The 24,730-nt window shown below is 38.8% G+C and overlaps 1 protein-coding gene across 1 annotated transcript in view; it reads left to right on the forward strand.

Annotated features, from left to right (window-relative positions):
- Positions 1-24,730, forward strand: part of ttc7b (tetratricopeptide repeat domain 7B) — a 176,557-nt gene that overhangs the window by 32,950 nt on the left and 118,877 nt on the right. Inside the window, exon 3 of the mRNA XM_039741203.1 lies at positions 814-982. Coding sequence (XP_039597137.1) covers positions 814-982 — 169 coding nt within the window. The remainder of the gene's footprint in view (positions 1-813; positions 983-24,730) is intronic.

Genomic DNA, 24,730 nt, shown 5'->3' on the forward strand with positions numbered 1-24,730 from the left:
AAACCTGCCCAACTTTTGTAAGGAAGCTGTAAGGAATGAACCTGCCAAATTTCAGCCTTCCACCCACACGGGAAGTTGGAGAATTAGTGATGAGTCAGTGAGTGAGTGAGTGAGTGAGGGCGGGCTTTGCCTTTTATTAGTATAGATTCGATCATTTTCCTTAATAAATAAATGACCAAGTATAATATTTTTGTCTCATTTGTTTAACTGGTTTCTCTTTATCTACTTTTAGGACTTGAGTGAAAATCTGATGATGTTTTTGGTCATATTTATGCAGAAATATAGAAAAGTCTAAAGGGTTCACAAACTTTCAAGCACAACTGTATGTTGACTTTAAGCTTCTTTCTTGTGTTGCCTCTTTGTATTTAGATGATGGATAGATATCTGGCTTTGTAATTTCTGTGAAACAACAGTAGAGGCCATCATTAATTCAAAACAGAGAACATTGGTTAGGACTTTCATCTTTACGTATGGCCCTAGCTTTGAGTCTAAAACTAATTTTCAGGCTAGGATTTAAGTATCATTAAAGCAGTAAGGTTTCCCATATGATGAATGTTACTGTAAGTGCCTCAAAAGTTTTTTTTTTGTAAGCTTTTTCCATCAAACAAAAACAGATTTAGTAATTTTATTTTGTTTGCCTTATGTGCATACAGAAGTTGAATAATATTTTTGTAGAGGGTGATACTAAGAAGTAAATTGGGTATTTATAAAGCATTTGAACAAGTTAATATATGCATGTTAATCTCAAACATTAAAAACTTTCCATTTGATTTAATGTATTTTTTTTTTTTTTTTACTTCTGTTTGTTTTAAGCCTGAATATATGCAAGAAGCCAATTTGTTGCTTGCGAAGTTAAACTACATTGAAGGAGAATACAGGGATGCCCTCAGCATTTACTCCAAAGCCGCTCTTGATGACCTCCAACTTGTTGGCATTCCAGTGTATAGATTGTCCATGATTGCTGAAGCGTATGCAACTAAGGGTACGTTCTTTCTTTCAGATACAAAAAGAGAGTTTTATTCCCCTCAATGGTGTGTGAAAAAAATTGTAATGTCTCTATGTTGTCAGCAGCACTTTAGTTTAGGTACTGCAAAAATGCATCCATTACTCCTTTACTATTATGTAACAAGACCTTAGCAAAGCTTCTTTTGGTGTTCAGACAGTATGAGCAGTACAAAAGTGGTCATTCATCTGATCAATATGGTCTACTAAAATAACTTCAGTTTGGAACAATCAGAGGCAAGACTCATTTCTCTTGATACTGCATACTTCAGTTTATGGCCTGTGAATCTTTCATATTCAGAAGTAATTTTACCAGCATATGAAATGCCACACTGTACAAGAATGAATAACCATGTTACTGATGCTTTGTAAGTGTTATGAACACCAAATTAAAGCCTTTGTTAAGGTCTTGTTATGTAACAGTATGTAAGTAATGGGTGCATTTTTGCAGTACCTAAACTAAAGTGTTGCCGTTGTGTCTTAGAAGTTTAGTTTTACTGTACAAGAAGGTGAGATTAATACTTCATTCTCGGACTGTTAGAAGCCACTATGAAAACCTTTCCAATTGATCAGCAGTAAAATTATTGCCTTAAAGCTTGAAACCTCTGCCCTTAACCATGTTTCTGTTGTTTTCACTATCGTAGAAAGTCTCTATTGAAATAACTCTTTTAATACAAATTTAAATCTCTCCTCTTCAAGGGCTGCAAAGGTATTTTGGTGGCAAAAACAAGCATTTGCTGAGTCCTTGCTCAAGACATCTTTAGTGCATTGGATATACTGTAGCATTTTTACTTATTTCAGTTTCTTGTAATTGCACTGATACCTACACTACTATTTTAATCTGCTTTTAATTTTTGAAAATGTCACAAACTTGAAAATAGTCTCTTGTAATATGTACTTAAGGATGTCTTGCTTTACTGGCAATAGAACATAATCCTTTATCCTGAAAGCTGTTGTAAGCGGGGTTATTGCTTTGTGATTTCTTAATCTGTGGCCTCACCCGGTCACACTGTTTTTCCTGACGTGCTTATAGCTATTTAAAAAACCCTGATCCCAGCTACAGCAGGTATTTGAGGTATTTGTTGTCAAAGTTTCATATATCATCCATGAGAAGAAGTAGGTTACTTCTTGCCATGATGTGTGCTAACCTTTACTCTTTTGCTAGTATATTTTCAATTTGATTTAACCACTTGTGTAGCTGTAAAGAAAGAATTACACGCCAGCATGGGGATACATTTGGATAATAGTAAGTGATGTCTGTATCTTTTGAATGTCTGGGTTGGTGCAGTCACTGAAGGTTGTATAAAACGAGTATACAGTAATCCCTCGCTATATAACGCTTAGGATTTTGCGGCTTCACTCTATCGTGGATTTTATATGTAAGCATATCTAAATATATAACACAGATTTTTCACTGGTTCACGGGTTTCTGCGGACATTGGGTCCTTTTACTTCTGGTACATGACTCCTCAGTTGGTTTGCCCAATTGATTTCATACAAGGGACGCTACTGGAGGATGGCTGAGAAGCTACCAAATCAGAGCATACAGTTAAGTTCCAGTGTGCTGATTGGCTCAGCGATGGAGCGCGGAATTCGATTGCGCTGCGTTAACCAGGAAGTCTCGTCTCGCTCATTCGGTATCAACGTGTTTTGCTGTGTAAAGAGTTAACTTTTGTTTTCATCTTTGTGCATAGTCAAGCCCTTCATTATGGCTTCAAAACGATCTGTCTATCGTAATGGCTGTAACATATGTGATATAAGAGATGCTCGATATCTTTAAAATAATATTTAGGTTTTACTGTATATAAACAGTGTGTTTACATACATAATTTCAACGAATCTTACTTAATATCTAAGAGAATACAAAGGGTTTATGCTGTATAACTGTGCGGGAGTGTGGGAGAGTTTATAAGGGCTTAATAAACTGCTCAAAAAAATTAAAGGAACACTTTGAAAACACATCAGATCTCAATGGGAAAAAGAAATCCTCCTGGATATCTATACTGATATAGACTGGGTAATGTGTTAGGAACGAAAGGATGCCACATCGTTTGATGGAAATGAAAATGATCAACCTACAGAGCCCTGAATTCAAAGGCGCCCCAAACATCAGAGTGAAAAAATGATGTGGCAGGCTAGTCCATTTTGCCAAACTTGAATTGCAGCAACTCAAAATTGTACGCAGCACTTTGTATGGCCCCTGTGTTCTTGTATACATGCCTGACAACATCGGTGCATGCTTCTAATGAGATGACAGATGGTGTTGTGGGGGATCTCCTCCCAGATCTGGACCAGGGCATCACTGAGCTCCTGGACAGTCTGAGGTGCAACCTGGTGGCATTGGATGGACCAAAACATAATGTCCCAGAGGTGTTCTATTGGATTTAGGTCAGGAAAGTGTGGTGGCCAGTCAATGGTATCAATTCCTTCATCCTCCAGGAACTGCCTGCATACTCTCACCACATGAGGCCAGGAATTGTCGTGCACCAGGAGCCACTGTACCAGCATAGGGTCTGACAATGGGTCCAAGGATTTCATCCTGATACCTAATGGCAGCCAAGGTGCCTTTGTCAAGCCTGTAGTGGTCTGTGTGACCCTCCATGGATATGCCTCCCCAGACAATCATTAACCCACCACCAAACTGCTCATGCTGAATGATGTTACAGGCAGCATAATGTTCTCCATGGCTTCTCCAGACCCTTTCACTTCTGTCACGTGCTCAGGGTGAACCTGCTCTCATCTGTAAAAGCACAGGGCACCAGTGGTGCATCTGCCAATTCTGGTATTCTATGGCGAATGCCAATCGAGCTGCATGCTGCTGGGCAGTGAGCTCAGGGCCCATTAGAGGACATGGGGCCCTTGGGTCACCCTCATGAAGTCTTTCTGGTTGTTTGGTCAGAGACATTCACACCAGTGGCCTGCTGGAGGTCATTTTGTAGGGCTCTGGCAGTGCTCATCCTGTTCCTCCTTGCCCAAAGGAGCAGATACTGGTCCTGCTGATGGGTTATGGACCTTCTATGGCCCTCTCCAGCTCTCCTAGAGTAACTGCTTGTCTCCTAGAATCTCCTCCATGCCCTTGAGACTGTGCAGGGAGACACAGCAAACCTTCTGGCAATGACACGTATTGATGTGCCATCCTGGAGAAGTTGGACTACCTGTGCAACCTCTGTAGGGTCCAGGTATCACCTCATGCTACCAGTAGTGACACTGACTGTAGCCAAATGCAAAACTAGTGAAGAAACAGTCAGAAAAGATGAGGAGGGAAAATGTCAGTGGCCTCCACCTGTTAAACCATTCCTGTTTTGGGGGTCATCTCATTGTTGCCCCTCTAGTGCATCTGTTGTTAATTTCATTAACACCACAGCAGCTGAAACTGATTAACAACCCCCTCTGCTACTTAACTGACCAGATTAATATCCCAGAAGTTTCATTGACTTTATGCTATACTCTGATTAAAAAGTGTTCCTTTAATTCTTTTGAGCAGTATATATATTAAAATAACCATATAAACATATGGTTTTTACTTCACGGATTTTCACCTTTCGCTGGGGGGTTCTGGAAAGCAAACCCCCGCGATAAAGGAGGGATTACTGTACATGACTCTGTTCTCAAGTTTATTCCTCATCATGGACTAGTTGTGTTATGAATCCTGAATTTTCAAAAGTTCTATAATATTGTTTGGTTAATTTCCATTTTCTTGTAATTTAAATAGGTGGTAATTATTTAAAGCTTAATCTCAGTTATAATATGCATTTTAATGGTAAAAATTCTGAACACTTTTGGTTTGTGTGTTTTTAATTTACGAGTACAATTTTCATCAGGTTTTAATTTTCCAGACAAGTATACACACAGAGGAAATCCTTTTGTAATCTCACTGCCTTTACTGATTCATTAAGGCATGTTAGCAGAATGGTGGAATCTGATCTTTTAGGACCAAATGTACCAATTAAAAGGGATTTAGTTCTTATAAAATTAATTGTGCATCATACAATTGGTGGTGATGTTATTTTAAATAGTTTGTAACAAATCTTACTAGTATTGCTTTCATCCCTCACTTATATGGTACATAAAACCCTTTTTATTTGTGCTATTTCATGGATTCCACGAAACTTGCCTATTATTCCAGATAAGCAGGACTCAGTTTATGTTTAAACTTAATATTGTAAGGTAGAAGACTAGTGATGTGTCTTCTATTCATTTCTTGGTTGAGCGTTGACTTCAGAAATTGAATCAGATTTGCAGTTGGCAGCTCTGTTTCCCTGGACCTCTGCATAGCAAATAACCTTTAGTACTACAGTAATCCCTCGCTATATCGCGCTTTGACTTTTGCGGCTTCACTCTATCGCGGATTTTATATGTAAGCATAACTAATATATAACGCGGATTTTTTGCTGCTTCGCGGGTTCTGCGGACAATAGGTCTTTTTACTTCCTCTACATGCTTCCTCAGTTGGTTTGCCCAGTTAATTTCATACAAGGGACGCTACTGGAGGATGGCTGAGAAGCTAACCAATCAGAGCACGCAGTTAAGTTCCAGTGTGCTGAATGTGGTGTTAACTAGGAAGTCTCGTCTCGCTCATTCAGCATCAACGTGTTTCGCTGTGTAAAGAGTTAACTTTTGTGCTCTTTTGCGTTTATCTTTGTGCATAGATAAGCCCTTCATTATGGCTCCAAAAACGATCTGCTCCTGCTACTGCTTCAGGGGCCGTGCCCAAGCACCAATGGAAGATGTTAACGATTGCAGAAAAGGTAAACATTTTGGATTTGTTGAAGGAAGGAAAAAGCTACACCGCTGTAGGACGCCATTACAGCATCAATGAGGCTACGATTCTTTTTATTTAAAAAGTAGAAAAGGAATATAAGATCTACGGCCGCAGTGTCCTTTTAACCAGGGTGCAAAACGAGTTGTAAGTGGACGTAATAAGGCAGTAGTCTGGATGGAATCTGCTTTAGGGATTTGGATTGAAAAAGAATAACGGCGGTGCTACACAGTCGCCTGAAGTGGCTCCTTTAGAAGGGCTGTAACGCTCTCCTTTGTTGTGCAGTAAAATTAAACTCATCGTTATCGGACAAGTCATCGTGTCATTGTTGGTGAGTAACCATAATTAATTTTCTACTTACGGTATTTGGTACATGTACGTACGTTTAGTTTCACTGTACACACATTTACCGTATACAATTTTTCCTGCATTGTACGTATTTATTGCTGGTGGCCTGTCTATCGTAATGGCTGTAACATATGTGATATCGGAGACGCTCCATATCTTTAAAATAATATTTAGGTTTTACTGTATATAAACAGTGTGTTTACATACATAATTTCAATGAATCTTACCTAATATCTAAGAGAATACAAAGGGTTTATGCTGTATAACTGTGCGGGGAATATTTATAAACAGTGTGGGAGAGTTTATAAGGGCTTAAAACATATAAAAATAACCACACAAACATATGGTTTCTACTTCACGGATTTTCACCTATCACTGGGGGGTCTGGAACGCAACCCCCGCGATCGAGGAGGGATTACTGTATACTATGCCATACATACATCCCCAGTTGTTTAAACATTACAACAATGGAAGAGCAGTATGTATTATTACTTCAATGTCTTTAGTAAAGGTGGACATTTTCAATTTGCATTTGGGTTTAGCTGTTTAGCTTTTCCATTGCCATCTACTGTATAACTTGAACTAATGCTTCATTAGAAGGTTAAATTGCATTATATGTAATCTCAAAAACATCACATAACATTCCCAAACCTGCTAATTCCAGTATATATTCATAGCAGGGCTGGAGGCAGGAAACACGAAACATGAACTTGAGTTTGGGATTCAAATCCAGAACGCTGGATCTGTGTTATAGCAATACTTACACTGTATATAGGATTTCAAAAGTTCGCAGGAGGGGTTTGCTGGTGAATATTTTACTGAGATGTTGCTATAATTACTTTTGAATGTCAGTCAGACTGGTCATCCCTGGTACTGATCCGATAGACTCTGTTGCACCACAGATTCTGCTCCGGAGCTCTCAGCTGTACAATCACTCAGCTGTCTCTAAATCAAGATATTTTAGAATCCTCGTCATCATGAGATCTTAGTTTATGCAATAATGAAAAATTATTTAAAACTGGCATTCTGCCTGCAGTCCAACTGCACCTCGTACATATTTTTTTAAGTTTTCCAAGCTGCATTGGAAGGCTTACTATTAGTATCTGAGCAAGAGCATCTTAAAGTTATATGAACCTTTCTCTTTGGATATATCTACAGTCCAAATTATATACATGTATTTAGAATCTCTGTGCTATAATGGATCGCTCCTTATGATTAGAAAATTACATGTTTTATAGTTTAATCTGCATTGTTCTACGGTGGTCTTGGTGTTGTAGTTGTTTATGTATGCTTTAGAAATTCCAGGGAACTTCAAAGACTTGAAAATACAAATGAAAGATCCATTAAATACAAACCGGATTCCAAAAAAGTTGGGACACTATACAAATCGTGAATAAAAACTGAATGCAATGATGTGTAGGTGCCAACTTCTAATATTTTATTCAGAATAGAACATAAATCACGGAACAAAAGTTTAAACTGAGAAAATGTATAATTTTAAGGGAAAAATATGTTGATTCAGAATTTCATGGTGTCAACAAATCCCAAAAAAGTTGGGACAAGGCCATTTTCACCACTGTGTGGCATCTCCCCTTCTTCTTACAACACTCAAAAGACGCCTGGGGACCGAGGAGACCAGTTTCTCAAGTTTAGAAGTAGGAATGCTCTCCCATTCTTGTCTAATACAGGCCTCTAACTGTTCAATCGTCTTGGGCCTTTTTTGTCGCACCTTCCTCTTTATGATGCGCCAAATGTTCTCTATAGGTGAAAGATCTGGACTGCAGACTGGCCATTTCAGTACCCGGATCCTTCTCCACGCAGCCATGATGTTGTGATTGATGCAGAATGTGGTCTGGCATTATCTTGTTGAAAAATGCAGGGTCTTCCCTGAAAGAGATGACATCTGGATGGGAGCATATGTTGTTCTAGAACCTGAATATATTTTTCTGCATTGATGGTGCCTTTCCAGACATGCAAGCTGCCCATGCCACACGCACTCATGCAACCCCATACCATCAGAGATGCAGGCTTCTGAACTGAGCGTTGATAACAACTTGGGTTGTCCTTGTCCTCTTTGGTCCGGATGACATGGCGTCCCAGATTTCCAAAAGAACTTTGAATCGTGACTCGCCTGACCACAGAACAGTCTTCCATTTTGCCACACTCCATTTTAAATGATCCCTGGCCCAGTGACAACGCCTGAGCTTGTGGATCTTGCTTAGAAATGGCTTCTTCTTTGCACTGTAGAGTTTCAGCTGGCAACGGCGGATGGCACGGTGGATTGTGTTCACTGACAATGGTTTCTGGAAGTATTCCTGAGCCCATTCTGTGATTTCCTTTACAGTAGCATTCCTGTTTGTGGTGCAGTGTCGTTTAAGGGCCGGAGATCACGGGCATCCAGTATGGTTTTACGGCCTTGACCCTTACGCACAGAGATTGTTCCAGATTCTCTGAATCTTCGGATGATGTTATGCACAGTTGATGATGATAGATGCAAAGTCTTTGCAATTTTTCGCTGGGTAACACCTTTCTGATATTGCTCCACTATCTTTCTGCGCAACATTGTGGGAATTGGTGATCCTCTACCCATCTTGGCTTCTGAGAGACACTGCCACTCTGAGAAGCTCTTTTTATACCCAATCATGTTGCCAATTGACCTAATTAGTGTTAATTGGTCTTCCAGCTCTTCGTTATGCTCAAATTTACTTTTTCCAGCCTCTTATTGCTACTTGTCCCAACTTTTTTGGGATTTGTTGACACCGTGAAATTTTGAATCAACATATTTTTCCTTTAAAATGATACATTTACTCGGATTAAACGTTTGATCTGTCATCTACGTTTTATTACAAATAAAATATTGACATTTGCCATCTCCACATCATTGCATTCAGTTTTTATTCACAATTTGTTTAGTGTCCCAACTTTTTTGGAATCTGGTTTGTATTAATCATTAATCATTCATGTTCTTGTCTTATTGTAAAGAAAATTAGGCTAAATTCTTGGGGTTGTAATGTTTGATACACTTTATTTAATTCTCTCTATTTTGCAGAAACCACTTGGTTATGTAATTGTTCTAAAAACACACATTTACTAAGCTTCACAAGATATTATGTAAGAATCATGGGTCTTAATCCAAAATGGTTAGTAGTAAGCATGCTTTTACAGTAATTTCAAATAATCTCTAATGTCTATATTGATTTTTTTTAGCACATTATATTTCACTTGCATTTTGTTTTTATTTATTCCAGATTTTTAAAGTAAAGTTCGCATTCCTGGTCTAAATAACATGAAAATGTTTTGTTTGTTTGTGCTGGACTAAAAACTGAGTAGGAGACATAAAAAAGGAGTGTGCATAGCATTTTATATAAAGGCACTGTTCTTAAATAGGTTGATTCTTTTATTACTCCCTTCTAATACATTTGCCTCTTTGAATCCTGGCATTTTTTGCTTAAGTAAATGAAAATAAACAAGAACAATCTCATAAATTAAGGTTAGTAATAATGTGCTTTTTAAAATTGTAGAAGGATGTTTTATAATAATTAGCAAACACTTAAGTACATGGTTATAAAACAAAAAACACTTGGAAATAGTATACTGTAATACATCCATTATCCTACCCGCTATATCCTAACCACAGGGTCACGGTGGTCTGCTGGAGCCAATCCCAGCCAACACTGGGCGCATGGCAGGAAACAAACCCCAGGCAGGGCGCCAGCCCACCACAGGGCACACACACACACACCAAGCACACACCAGGGCCAATTTAGAATCGCCAATCCACCTAACCTGCATGTCTTTGGACTGTGGGAGGAAACCCACGCAGACACGGGGAGAACATGCAGACTCCACACAGGGAGGACCCGGGAAACGAACCCTGGTCTCCTTACTGCAAGGCAGCAGCGCTACCCACTGTGCCACTGTGCTGCCCTTGTACACTGTAATATACCTAGTAAATGCTGCTCTAGATTTATTACAATGAGCAAAACATTTGGCGCATGCTGTAAACTAAACCCTAACTTTAACAGACCATTGATGGGGAAGGAATGGCATCTTATTCTGTTTGATGAAATTGACACACCGATTTAATATCACCTTCAGAGTAGTAATTTTTGATATTTGGGCAAAATATGAAAGTGACCTTATGCTTATTTTTAGAGGTGACATTATGCCGCTCTGTTTCCAAGCTGTGATTGGATGAATGATACTCGTTTGGATCATCACCATCCAAATATGTTTCTTCATAAAAGAATGATGAGCTGTGTGTTGTAATATGCCTGTTTAGGCCCCACTGTTATGCTTAGGTGTTAATTAACTGTAGCTCTTTGGTGACTCTGCACCAGTTCTTAACCATAGAATCACCTTTGGCTGAGTGTTGTTTTGAGTACAGTTGGCACTCCGTATCTGCAGGTTCCAGATCCACGGATTTAACCAGCAGAGGATAGAAAATATTTGAGAAAAAAAAAACCCCAGAAAGTTCCAAAAAGAAAGACTTGAATTTGATGCACATTGAGCACTATGCTGAATCCACATGAATAAAGTGAACTGTTGGCACAGCCTGTTGTAGCCTCCCACCATAGGGGTTGAATAAGGAGTAAACGTACAGCTGCCATGTGGCAGCAAATTACTGAGCCACCACACTGCTCTTCATTTGCTGGATTATGTGAATTTCCCCTTGGGATTAATAAAGTATCTATCTATCTATCTATCTATCTATCTATCTATCTATCTATCTATCTATCTATCTATCTATCTATCTATCTATCTATCTATCTATCTGTCTGTCTGTCTGTCTGTCTGTCTGTCTGTCTGTCTGTCTACCTACAAACCACACTGACTCTATTCTGTAGTTCAATCGGCCCCATTCTCCAGCAGTCCTGTATGAAATGAAAGCTCTTTCCTATTTACCTGTCCCTCCTTGGCTTCTGAGTTGTTCCAATTGGCAAGATGCAAAACTGTTTCCATCTTTACACTTCCCACAGTACTGCAGCTCTTAGACAAAACACATACACATATTCCGGAAAATAAAGACACTCAAAATACAGAAGACTAAACAATCGCTAACCTAAAAGTTCAACTGAAATTTGACTTCCTTAAACTGTTGTGCCACCCACACAGCACCAAGCCAATCAACATCCATTAGCATGCAGACACCTGGTCAGGGCACCGATTTTAAACTTAAGTGAGGTAATTGGTACAGTACTATGACATTTTATGTAAGGGACTTAATAACAGAGCCTCCATGGATTTCTGGAACCAATCCACCACTGATACGGACGGCCAAATGTAGTGGCCTATTTCTGATGTATCTGTAACATCGCCTAGTGTTGGAACTCTATTTAATTTATTTTAAAAAAAAAAGCTCTGACTGTGAAGATTTTATCTTTGCTGCATTGCATGTCTATTTAACCAAGGTCTAATAAATTGTAACTTCAGTGTACTTCAATAAAGTGTCATTTTAACTATAAACTTATAAAACACAAAAAAAATGATCACAGGCATCATGCCTATTTTCTGATTCACAGCGGCCGACACGCTTTTTTGCACAGATTAGTAACATTGGAGTGTTTTGCCAAAAGAGAACACTAGGAGATTACTTACATATGTAAACGCGGATTACTGAGAAATCAGGTTTCTGGCTCAACCGGGTTATTCACCTTAAACCGATTTCGTGGGTGCTTGTAAACACACTGATTACTATACACGTGTAGTTTTAGAACTGCATTCAACAAGGCTACAATTCAGCATTTAACACTGTAGTCTACTGTGATTATTTTGGCTGGATTATCTTTTCATAGCATGTTATCAGGTTATTTAAATGAACGTAATCTCCACTTTGAAATGAGTTTTGCTGAAAAGTTTCACAAATAGCTCCAAAGATCCTTCTGCTCTTAACTGAACTATTTCATTTTTAAAAGACTAGGGGGCTCTGCCCTCTGCTCGCTTTGCTCGCCAACCCCTGTGTTTGGTTAATCAGATATACAATTTTAAAAGCTTTTTTTTCCTTTGGAATTGTTTCAGTTTCATTATTTGCACTTTTACTTTAAAGCTTCATTAAAAATTATATTTGGAATGACCTTTTCTTCAAGATCGCATTGAATTTTGATTCCGTTTTTGGAGACACATTGTGACAACGCAACGTATAACTGCCCGTGAGTGAATATTGTTTCTGTTTCTCTAATAAATAATCCGACCTTTTCTAATGTTTGTCCCTGTGATTTGTTAATTGTCATAGCAAAAACTATTCTCACGGGAAACTGTAAACATTTTAATACAAATGGCATATCAAGATCTCCTTTGGTGTCTAATGTTATTCACAGAATATACACATTACCTTTCTTGTCGCCTGTTAAAATTTGCATCACTACTCCGTGATCATAAATATACACCTGACCGAATTGTGTTTTCTTTGAAATTCAACTTGTCGTTGCTTTAACTGTTGCGGGAGCACAGATTCTCGTAGCGTATGGTCCATTATTGTGTAAATCTACGTTTTGTGCATTGAATGATGCGAAGGCGAAAAGAATTTGTTTTCTGCTCTTTTCCTTTTATTTCTTAGCTCGCTTTGTCCTGCTATTTTTTCAATGACACCTGGTCCTGATGATTTCCTTTTGTTTGCGCTAATGCAATCTTTACTATCTTTTTTTTGATACTGTAGCGACTGACATAATAAAGTGTCACACAAGTTTTACTTGAACAATCACCAACTTCGTAACCCCAAACACAACTTTCAAGCACCCTCTCCAACCCCTCATCCCCCGGGTCTCCCCCCCACCGCATCAATCAATACCCCGCTATCAGTCTTCCGTGCTGTACTCTGCCCTCCCTCAATTGGACCGAACAGTCACTTAAAACAAACGCGGCTTCAAACTGGCTGGGATGCTACAATACTTTAGAATTTTACTGCTTTCATATTCTATACTGTTCTCTGCATGTGTAGCGCCCCATCGTTTGTTTGAGCCTTTCGAATTCCACTGCTTTCATAATCTCTTATCTGCCTTATCTTATCTTATCTAACACTTTTGGGTCTCTTTTCTCCACGCTGCTCTTTCTTCTTTGCTTAGTCGTTAACGTTTAATCTAGAACATATTGTCCTTATACACTTTATATGTGCTGAGAGCACAGGATCTGTGTGTGCTACATGACTTTACACGACTGAGTGTTTTGCTGGCCGTGCTCTAATTTGATATTGTTTGCGTCTCGCGGGTCTTTTAAGTGTCTTCTGAGAACTTCCTCGGAGATCACGTCTCATCGCCCTGCTTTTCCTTTCCAGGATTTTTTTTTTTATAATAGAGAGATATACAGCAATAATTAAAAAAATAAGTTTAGTATATGCAAGATAACAGAACATCTTTTAATGGCAAAAAGAAACTAAATACTGCTTTTGTTTCTAATTTAAAGCTTTAACTATTTTTCTGTCTAGTTATTTCCAAGTTGTTTTACAATCACTTTAAGTACAACGTCTTGGCCTTATTGCAATAGCATGAATAGTTTGATTGGGTCAGATACAAAATAAATTTTAAAGGAGTTTGAGAAATTTAAATGATTAACAATCAGAGCTTCTTTTTAGATTGATCTATATTATTTTTATTTCATTTTAGCTTCCTAAAATTAGTTAATCAAAACAATTTGGCAGAGTATATTTTAGACCTCAAACAATATTACAGTATGTAATTACAGTGCAGTAATATTTTATAGTACTTTTAAAGAAAAGAATTAGATGAAATGAAACATTTTATCAGGGTGGCAGTGGTAGCGCTGCTGCTCAGAGTTAGGAGACCCGGTTCGCTTCCGGGTCCTCCCTGTGTGGAGTTTGCATGTTCTCCCGTGTCTCGTGGGTTTCCTCCCACAGTCCAAAGACATGCAGATTAGGTGGATTGGCGGTTCTAATTTGGCCCTACTGGGTGCTTGGTGTGTGGGTGTGTTTGTGTGTGTCCTGCGGTGGGTTGGCACCCTGCCCTGGATTGGTTCCTGCCTTGTGCCCTGTGTTGGCTGGGATTGGCTCCAGCAGACCCCCATGACCCTGTATTCGGATTCAGTGGGTTAGAAACTGGATGGATGGATGGAAACATTTTATCAGGTGCTTAAAATGTAGAAAATCTTCTCAATACAAATAAAAAAGTGATAGTGTGGTATAATAGATAGCCCGGCCACAGATGGACACGACACCAATGTCCAAAACACACGCACGTTTATTACACTATTTACAATAACTATGTACACACTATTGCAGCCCTTGGTCCTTCGGCTGCCTTCAATCCTCTCTCGCAAGCTCTGTCCACTTCCACCCGACTCCGGCTCCCCGAATGGAGTGAGGCGGCCCCTTTTATCCAGCCCCGGATGTGCTCCAGATGCCTGATGATGGACTTCCGGCAGCACTCCCCAGTGTGGCGGAAGTGCTGCCCTTGCACCCGGAAGCACTCCAGGCGTACACCATTCCTGGTCTGTCAGCACTTCCTGGTGTACCGGAAGCGCTGTGCCCCAGGGATCAAGGACTGTCCAGGTGCCCAGGGAAGAGAAGTGCCGCTCTCCCGGTCCTTTCTTCCTCCAGGGTTCCTGGCCGTCTATTACAGTAGTTTACTTTTAATACATTTATTCTTCTTAAGTATTATTTTAATCTTTAAAGTTGTATTTGGTCCTTTATTAATGTAGAAAGGTAAACACTCTTACTTGCAAACTATAGAACCCTAAAAGTATAGTCTTAACACTCTTACTTTCTACCCCACAGTTAACTGGTCCTCAGTCCTGGGCTGGAATGCCCTCAGTAAGCAGTTTGCATCAGGATGGATTTTTAAAGGATAGTTGAAGTGTATGGAGGAATATTTCAGACAAAATGAAATAAATAAATAAATGCGTAAATAAATAAAAGTACTGTGAAATGTGAGCATAAATAAATAAATGTGTCATGAAATGAGAGCCTTAATAAATAAATATGTCATGAATGAGAGCATAAATAAATAAATGTGTCACGAAATATGTTTTTCGTTGCTTATTTATTTATTTCATTTTATCCGTAACATTCCTGCAAACCGTCATGAAATACGGCTTGAAATAAAACTGTCACTTTCACTCGTCAACTTGAGAGGGTGGGCTCTAACACGCCCTCTAGTTACTGATTGGTGAATCGATACCACAAGAATTCATTAGAAAAATGCTTACTACTGCCGATGAAATGGATTCTGGCGAAGATATTACGATTTCAGAGAGAGAATTGAAGATTTATCAGAAGAAATTACAATGTTGGGCCCTTTTAGAACTGAGTATTTGACCCTTGTTTTACGAGTAGAAAGTCAGTTGCATATTCACAGCTACTTTTCAAACAACTGTACAGCTCTGATCAGTGGCAAAGTTGTTCATCCATCCATCCATCCATTTTCTAACCCGCTTGTTCAGTTCAAAATATTAGTTGGAGCTGCTTTGGGCATTCCATGTCAAAGTACCTAAACTAATACAGCCGTTGCAGCTTACTGTATATCAAACTGGCTCATTCGCCTTTGTGATCGCTTTCTCCGATACACCATATAGATCTGCAATCTGACGACTTTTAAACCGCATAACAGAAGGTGTTCTATTGACTCAACTGGAATGTCAAAGGATGGACGTCCAGAGCAGGGAACCGCGCCACCAGAACTGGAGTGTAGTAGAGTTCGCTCCACCTGTTCTTCGATAATTTCAAAATCAGTTTCATCTATATCGAGTCTAAAAGGGCCGCCAACATTGTAATTTCTTCCGATAAATCTTCAATTCTCTCTCTGAAATACGTAATATCTTCGGCAGAATCCATTTCATCGGCAATAGTAAGCATTTTTCTAATTTATCCGTGTGCTATCGATTCACCAATCAGTAACTAGAGGGCTGTTAGAGCCCACCCTCTCAACTTTGACGAGTGAAAGTGACAGTTTTATTTCAAGCCGTATTTCATGACGGTTTGCAGGAATGTTACGGATAAAATGAAATAAATAAATAAGCAACGAAAAACATATTTCGTGACACATTTATTTATTTATGCTCTCATTTCATGACACATTTATTTATTTATGCTCACATTTCACAGTACTTTTTATTTATTTACGCATTTATTTATTTATTTCATTTTGTCCAAAATATTCCTCCATAGAAGTGATGCAAAACAGGCTGGACTCTTCTTTGACCCACATTTGCATGTATAACTGCACCCTCCTTACTGAGTACATATAAACTGAACAGACTGATTTCTAAAATTGTTTGATGTAAAAAAAGAAATGATGCAGTCCCGGTGGTGTGCCCTGCCCTATTTTCAAAGAGCCTTTTTTTTCTTTATCTAGTGGGTTGGTTGGCAGCTGTTTTGAGGTTAAGAAAGGGTGGGTTACACCACACCACTGCAGAAGCTTTGTAATCTGGTCTTAATTAAAATTCAGCATCCTTATGCATAAGTATTGCAAATAACATGAGCCACAAAAGAAAAATCTAATTTAAAAATGTTAATAGATTATATCTGAAGAATATACTTTAACATTTAAAATACATTTTAGATCTGAGATAGCATGTACATGTTTTCAGTGGGTGAAGAAAGAACACATTTTGCCAAAAAACAGGTCAATGTTATACAATGAAGTGAATTTCCTTCTTTATTCTTAACTGTTGTGAATTGTCTTTACATGAAGGTCACTAGCACATTCCATTTTGCAGAAGTGGTGTGTGATTTGGTGACCTCTGCAGACCACAGTGTTAAGGGCCAGTCAAGGGTAACAACATATTCAAGCTGGGGTGGCTGTGTGTTACTCGTATGTTAAGATTTGAAGTCCCATAAAAGAGTAGATTACAGCAACAGAGTGAGGTTATGGTTTCAGTGGGAAACATTCTTTTAAACGTATAATGAGAATACATATTGTATAACACAAAAATTGATCTTCATTATGAAAAGCACCAGGCCCCTGGATCTATAAACGTAAAACTGCAACAATAATCTGTAGTGCTAGCATAAAGTCCCCGACAAAAGTCTTGTCGCTTGTGTACAAATTGACCTGAAGTGCCGCTAAAATATATTTATTTCTAATCAAGATTTTGTTACAAGAAATGGGTCATTTTAATCCCATCAGCTTTTGTAATAATGTTTCAGTGCAAAACGAAACTGACAAAAAGTATTCTAATATTCACAGCTTGGTAAAGCCCATTGAGTCAATTTTTGCAAGACATAAGTGTTGTCGCTTTGTCATATGAGCTTCACCTGTGACTAATAATGGATCAATTAGGTCTCAGGTGTGTATAAAAGAACCCCAGTACACTAGACCTTCACATCAACTGCAACTAGACCTCTGCAAACATGCCTAAGATTCACCCTGAGACTAAAGTGTTGATTATCAAGAGGCTGAAGACCAAATCCACTGCTGATGTGGCAAACACCTTCAATGTGTCTCAGTGTCAAGTTCAGAGGATAAAAAAAAGATTTGAAGAGACTGGAGATGTTTTTGATAAGCCCAGGTCAGGAAGACACCCCGCAAGACAACTGCTCGAGAGGACCGTTTGTTGGCTCAGCCCATTTTCCACTGCAGCAGAGCTCCACAAGACCTGGTCACCTGAAGTGCCTGTGTCAACCAGAACAGTTTGTCGGATTCTGTCTCGAAATGGCCTCCATGGTCGAATCAGTGCCCATAAGCCAGCACTAAACAAAAGACAATTGAAAAACCGTGTGGCATTTGCAAATCCCCATAGCCTGCTAAAAGGTCTGACGCTGGAAAAGTGGCAGAAGGTGGATTTTTCAGATGAATCTTCTGTTGAATTACACCACAGTCACCACAAATATTGCAGGAGACCTACTGGAACCCGCATGGAGCTGAGATTTACCCAGAAAACAATGAAGTTTGGTGGAGGCAAAATCATGGTCTGGGGTTACATCCAGTATGGGAGTATGCTAGGGATCTGCAGGGTGGAAGGCAACATCAATAGTCTAAAATACCAAGAAATCTTAGCTACCTCTTATATTCCCAACAATAAAAAAGGCCAAATTCTGCAGCAGGATGGTGCTCCATCACATACTTCCATCTCCACATCAAAGTTCCTTAAAGCGAAGAAGATCAAGATGCTCCAGGATTGGCCAGCCCAGTCACCAGACATGAACATCATTGAGCATATGTGGGGTAGGATGAAAGAGGAAGCATGGAAGACGAAACCAAAGAATATTGATGAACTCTGGGAGGCATGCAAGACTGTTTTCTTTGCTATTCCTGATGACGTCATCAATAAACTGTATGAATCCTTTCCAAACCGCATGGATGCTGTCCTTCAAACTCATGGAAGTCAAACAAGATATTAAATTTGGATCTCACAGCACCACTACTTAATTTGCTGACATATTTTTGGATTTGCAGTAAAGTTGTTCATTTTCTGTATAGGCGACAAAACTTTTGTCTTTCCCAAATTTGACCTTTTTGTCTTGATTAAATGATACATTTTTTTCAGTGAAACTAATTTATCTCAGTGCATTAAACATCATTTGGGAGGGTTTTAGCTTTTCATATGAGCTATTTCTAACACCAGTTGATTAATTAAAAGTCAGGTTAATAGCAGGGCAAAATAGAGAAGCGACAAGACTTTTGTCAGGGACTGTACAGTAAGTGCACAATTTCATGGGATGACATTCTTTTAAATTTACTCATGTGAAAAGGTATAGTTGTGCTTGAAAGTTTGTGAACCCTTTAGACTTTTCTATATTTCTGCATAAATATGACCTAAAACATCATCAGATGTTCACTCAAGTCCTAAAAGTAGATAAAGAGAAACCAGTTAAATAAATGAGACAAAAATATTATACTTGGTCATTTATTTATTAAGGAAAATGATCGAATATTACATATTTGTGAGTGGCAAAAGTATGTGAACCTTTGCTTTCAGTATCTGGTGTGACCCCACAATAACTACAACTAAATGTTTCCGGTAACTTCTGATCATTTCTGCACACCGGCTTGGAGGACTTTGAGCCCATTCCTCCGTACAGAACAGCTTCAACTCTGGGATGTTGGTGGGTTTCCTCACATGAACTGCTCGCTTCAGGTCCTTCCACAACATTGGATTAAGGTCAGGACTTTGACTTGGCCATTCCAAAACATTCACTTTATTCTTCTTTAACCATTCTTTGGTAGAACGACTTGTGTGCTTAGGGTCGTTGTCTTGCTGCATGACCCACCTTCTCTTGAGATTCAGTTCATGGACAGATGTCCTGACATTTTCCTTTAGAATTCTCTGATATAATTCAGAATTCATTGTTCCATCAATGAAGGCAAGCCGTCCTGGCCCAGATGCAGCAAAACAGGCCCAAACCATGATACTACCACCACCATGTTTCACAGATGGGATAAGGTTCTTATGCTGGAATGCAGTGTTTTCCTTTCTCCAAACATAACGCTTTTCATTTAAACCAGAAAGTTCTATTTCGGTCTCATCACATCCATCCACAAAACATTCTTCCAATAGCCTTCTGGTTTGTCCATGTGATCTTTAGCAAACTGCAGACGAGCAGCAATGTTTTTTTTGGAGAGCAGTGGCTTTCTCCTTGCAACCCTGCCATGCACACCATTGTTGTTCAGTGTTCTCCTGATGGTGGACTCATGAACATGAACATTAGCCAATGTGAGAGAGGCCTTCAGTTGCTTAAAAGTTACCTTGAGGTCCTTTGTGACCTCGTCGACTATTACACGTGTGCCTTGCTCTTGGAGTGATCTTTGTTGGTCGACCACTCCTGGGCAGGGTAACAATGGTCTTGAATTTCCTCCATTTGTACACAATCTGTCTGACTGTGGATTGGTGGAGTCCAAACTCTTTAGAGATGGTTTTGTAACCTTTTCCAGCCTGATGAGCATCAACAACTCTTTTGTGAGGTCCTCAGAAATCTCCTTTGTTTGTGCCATGATACACTTCCACAAACATGTGATGTGAAGAGCGGACTTTGATAGATCCTGTTCTTTAAATAACACAGGGTGCCCACTCACAGCTGATTGGCATCCCATTGATTAAAAACAATGGACTCGAATTTCACCTTCAAACTAACTGATCATCCTAGAGGTTCACATACTTTTACCACTCACAAATATGTAATATTCGATCATTTTCCTCAATTAATAAATGACCAAGTATAATATTTTTGTCTTATTTGTTTAACTGGTTTCTCTTTATTTACTTTTAGGACTTGAGTGAAAATCTGATGATGTTTTAGGTCATATGTATGCGGAAATATAGAAAAGTCTAAAGGGTTCACAAACTTTCAAGCACAACTGTAAATGCGACCCATGGAAACTGTTGACTTTTTCAATATGCCTGAACAGGCAAACATAAGATCTTCATGCAGACACTGCCTACAGATCAAGATACTGTATACTTGGACAAATGACACATAAAATTGACATGGTGTATTCATTCTCGTAATCTAAATTTAAAAAATGCTAAATTGTCACTCTGAAAAGTAGGTACGTCCCTACATTTATCACCAATTCAAATCCATTAAATTAGAATCGGGTGTTCCAGATTAGGTGCCAATGATTAGAACCTCCTTTGGGAGTATGCAGATGTACCCAGTGTTACGTAATCTACAGATATCTCAGGCCTGGTATTCTCTTTGCTGTTTACTTATGTGGTGTCATCATGCCAAGAACAAAAGAGCTTTCAGAAAGGCCCTCAAAAGGAAAGTTTTAGAAGCCCATGAGTCTGGCTAGCAATTGATAAAGAACACCAAATTATTTGGAATCGATCATTCAACTGTAAGGAAAATCACTTGCAAGTTTCATAGATTTCAAAGCACTGCTAATTTGTACAGGACTGGCTAGCCCAGCAAATTCAGCTCAATTGCTAACCATTTGATACCAAATGAGGTCTCCAAGATCCCTAAAATTTCATTGTAGGATCTGCAGGTAAATATTGCAAAGGCTGATGTCAAAGTGCATGCACCTACAATAAGAAAGAGAATACTCAAGTTTGAACTGCCTGTGAGCTGTGCCAGGAAAAAGCCTCAAGACTACAGTTTGGTATTTAAACATATAGGCAATGCCAAGTTCTTTTGGAAGAGTGAACTCTGGACAGACAAATCAAGGGTAGAGTAGTTTGGCCTCAGTAACAGTAGACATGTTTGGCGCAAACTGAAGGACGCATTTCAATAAGCATGGTGGTGGAAATGTTACGGTTTGGTGTTGCTTTACTGCCTCAAAGCCTGGGCAGCTTACAGTCATGGACTTAACTATAAATTCTGTGACATATCAAAGTGTGCTTATGGGGAATGTGAGGCCATCCCTCCAAAAGTTGATGTTCATCACCTGTCAACACGATAATGATGTGAAGCACATCAGTAAATCCACCATTGAATGGCACACAAAGAAGAAATATGAAGTTATGGAGTGGCCTCATCAAACCCCAAATTTGTCCCATTGAAATGTTGTGGGGGGATTTGAAATGGGCAGTATGTGCAAGAAAACCCACAAACATATTACAGCTGAAGGAATGGAGGAAATGGTCCAAAATTTCACGTAATCAATGTCAAGGAGTGGTGGGCAGTTATGAAAAATGTCCTCAAGAAGACATTTCTGCTATAGGAGACAATGCCAGCTTCTAAGGACAAGGGTGGATGTACTTTTTTCTCGAAAGACCTTTACTTCTTTTGATATTTTTTGTTGAATAGATAATTGAAACAACACATTTTTCTTGTACATATAGTCAGGTATATCGGCTATATTTGTGGGCATCTGCTGTTCGGTAGTTTTAAATATGTTGATGTAGTCATCCGTTTCTATAAGGTGCACTTACTGTATTTTTTTCAACTTGGTATTTATGGCCCTCTCAGTAATTCTAGAAGTACCTAGTTATGTACTGTAAATGTAAAGAAAAATGATTTCTCTAGGTGGCAGTATAGGTACTGAATATTAGCCTATTTGTATACGTTAGGAATGTGCACTTTTTCTTTAAAGGCTTAAACATCTTTTTCAATGACTAATGTGCTACACATATTTCTTGGGAATAACAGTATAAACAAGACATACAGTAGTAAAGAAAAAAAATGCTTGCTTTGGCATATTAAGCTTAGTTAAGAGTGTTTTTTGTTGAAAAGATTAAATAACTCTCAATTCCTTTTGTTAGAATGATAAAAAAAACACACACACAAGTAGAAGTGCTCTATGTGGAATTATAAAATTTCAACGTTTTGCATACCATAGGAGGGAGTAAGTTTCTTATATGCTCATCATATCACTCTGTTTAATCTATGGACTTCTTTTTCATTTCATTTATAACAGGCTGTTATTGTATGGTAACTCACTGAAATGTTTTAACAGATTAAGAACGTTTTTGCACCGGAAATGGAGCAGAATTAAAGTTTCAGTGCACACCAATAATGCAGGAAAAATGAATAAATAACATTTAAAGTATTTATTTGTTTCTGATTTCATATGCAAAATGAGAGCACAGTGTAGTGAGTGAAACTAGCAATTGTTTAATTTCAGTAAATCAATTCAAAATATGAGATGTTGAGGTCAAAGTAAGGAGTATTAAAACTTTACCACATTTCATTTTAATTTTTAATAGCACATGTTCTGACAATCACCGCCTATACAGTCATATGAAAAAGTTTGGGAACCCCTCTCAGCCTGCATAATAATTGAGTCTCCTTTCAACAAAAAAGATAACAGTGGTATGTCTTTCATTTCCTAGGAACATCAGAGTACTGCGGTGTTTTCTGAACAAGAATTTTTAGTGATGTAGTATTTAGTTGTATGAAATTAAATCAAATGTGAAAAACTGGCTGTGCACAAATGTGGGTCCCCTTGTCATTTTGCTGATCTAAATGCCTGTCACTGCTCAATGCTGATTACGTGTGACACCAAATTGGTTAGATTAGCTTGTTAAGCCTTGAACTTCATAGACAGGTGTGTCCAATCATGAGTGGTAAAAAGTATCTAAGGTGGTCAATTGCAAGTTGTGCTTCCTTCCCTTTGACTCTCCTCTGAAGAGTGACAGACAGCATGGGATTCTCAAAGCAACTCTCAAAAGATCTGAAAACAAAGATTGTTGAGTCTCCTGGTTTAGGGGAAGGCTACAAAAAGCCATCTCAGAGGTTTAAACTGTCAGTTTCAACTGTAAAGGAATGGAATCAGGAAATGGAAGGCCACAGGCACAGTTGCTGTTAAACCAACTCAGCTCTGGCAGGCCAAGAAAAATACAGGAGTGGCATATGCACAGGATTGTGAGAATAGTTACAGACAACCCATAGATCACCTCCAAAGACCTGCAAGAACATCTCGCTGCAGATGGTGTATCTGTACATCATTCTACAATTCAGCGTAATTTGCACCAAGAAAATCTGTATGGCAGGGTGATAAGAAAGAAGCCCTTTCTGCACTCACGCCACAAACAGAGTCACTTGTTGTATGCCAATGCTCATTTAGACAAGCCAGATTCATTTTGGAACAAAGTGCTTTGGACTGATGAGACAGAAATTGAGTTATTTGGTCAGAACAAAAAGCGCTTTGCATGGCGTAAGAAGAACACCGCATTCCAAGATAAACACCTGCTACCTGCTGTCAAATTTGGTGGTGGTTCCATCATGCTGTGGGGTGGGCAGTGTGGCTAGTTCAGGGATTGGGGGCCCTTGTTAAAGTCAAAGGTCAGATGAATTCAACCCAATATCAACAAATTCTTCAGGATAATGTTCAGCATCAGTCACAAAGTTGAAGTTACGCAGGGGTTGGATATTCAGACAAGACGATGACCCAAAACACAATTCTAAATCTACAAAGGCACAGCAATGCAGAGAATTCACTCGAGCTCCATATGCGCAAAGCATACAATTATACAACTGAAAATTATATATCGAGCACATCTGTCTCGACTAAAACTCTCCAAAATGTTTCCAGGGTAGATCCACCCTGCGAACGCTGCAGCCAAGTCCCAGCCTCACTGGGTCACATGGTCTGGGCCTGCACCAAATTAACATTATTCTGGACCAAAATTTTTAATTACCTCTCAGACAGTCTTGGTCTCACAATCCCTCCTAACCCATTAACAGCTGTGTTTGGGGTTCTTGCAGATGGGTTTAAAGTGGAGAAAGACAAACAAACTGCGATCGCATTCACTACACTGTTGGCACGCAGACTTATTCTGATAAACTGAAAGAACCAAAACTCTCCTCTTTTAAGTCAGTGGGAAACCGATGTGTTATATTATTTGAAATTGGAAAAAATCAAACACTCAGTTAGATGATCCGTACAGACTTTTTTCAAAACATGGCAGGATCTAATCAGTAATATTCTAAAATAAGCTCATAAAGCACAGAGAATTTATTAATTTAAGTATACTGTATTTACAAGCCTTAAATTTCATGCCGTTCGGCTTGCTCTTTCTCTCACGGGTGGGGATCGATTTGTTCTTAACTTAATTTTTATTTTTGTATAAACTTGATTGATTTGTATGGATTGTAATAACATTAATATAAAGGAACAAAAAAAAAAAAATCTATGGGATGATTTGAAGCAGGCTGTCCATGCAAGGCAGCCATCAAGTTTAACTGAACCGGAGAGATTTTATATGGAAGAATGGTCAGAAATACCTCCATCCAGAATCCAGACACTCATCAAAGGCTAAAGGAGGACAGCGTCCAGAGGCTGTTAGATT

This window comes from Polypterus senegalus, chromosome 18 (assembly GCF_016835505.1).
Source record: "Polypterus senegalus isolate Bchr_013 chromosome 18, ASM1683550v1, whole genome shotgun sequence".
NCBI classification, from domain to species: domain Eukaryota; kingdom Metazoa; phylum Chordata; class Cladistia; order Polypteriformes; family Polypteridae; genus Polypterus; species Polypterus senegalus.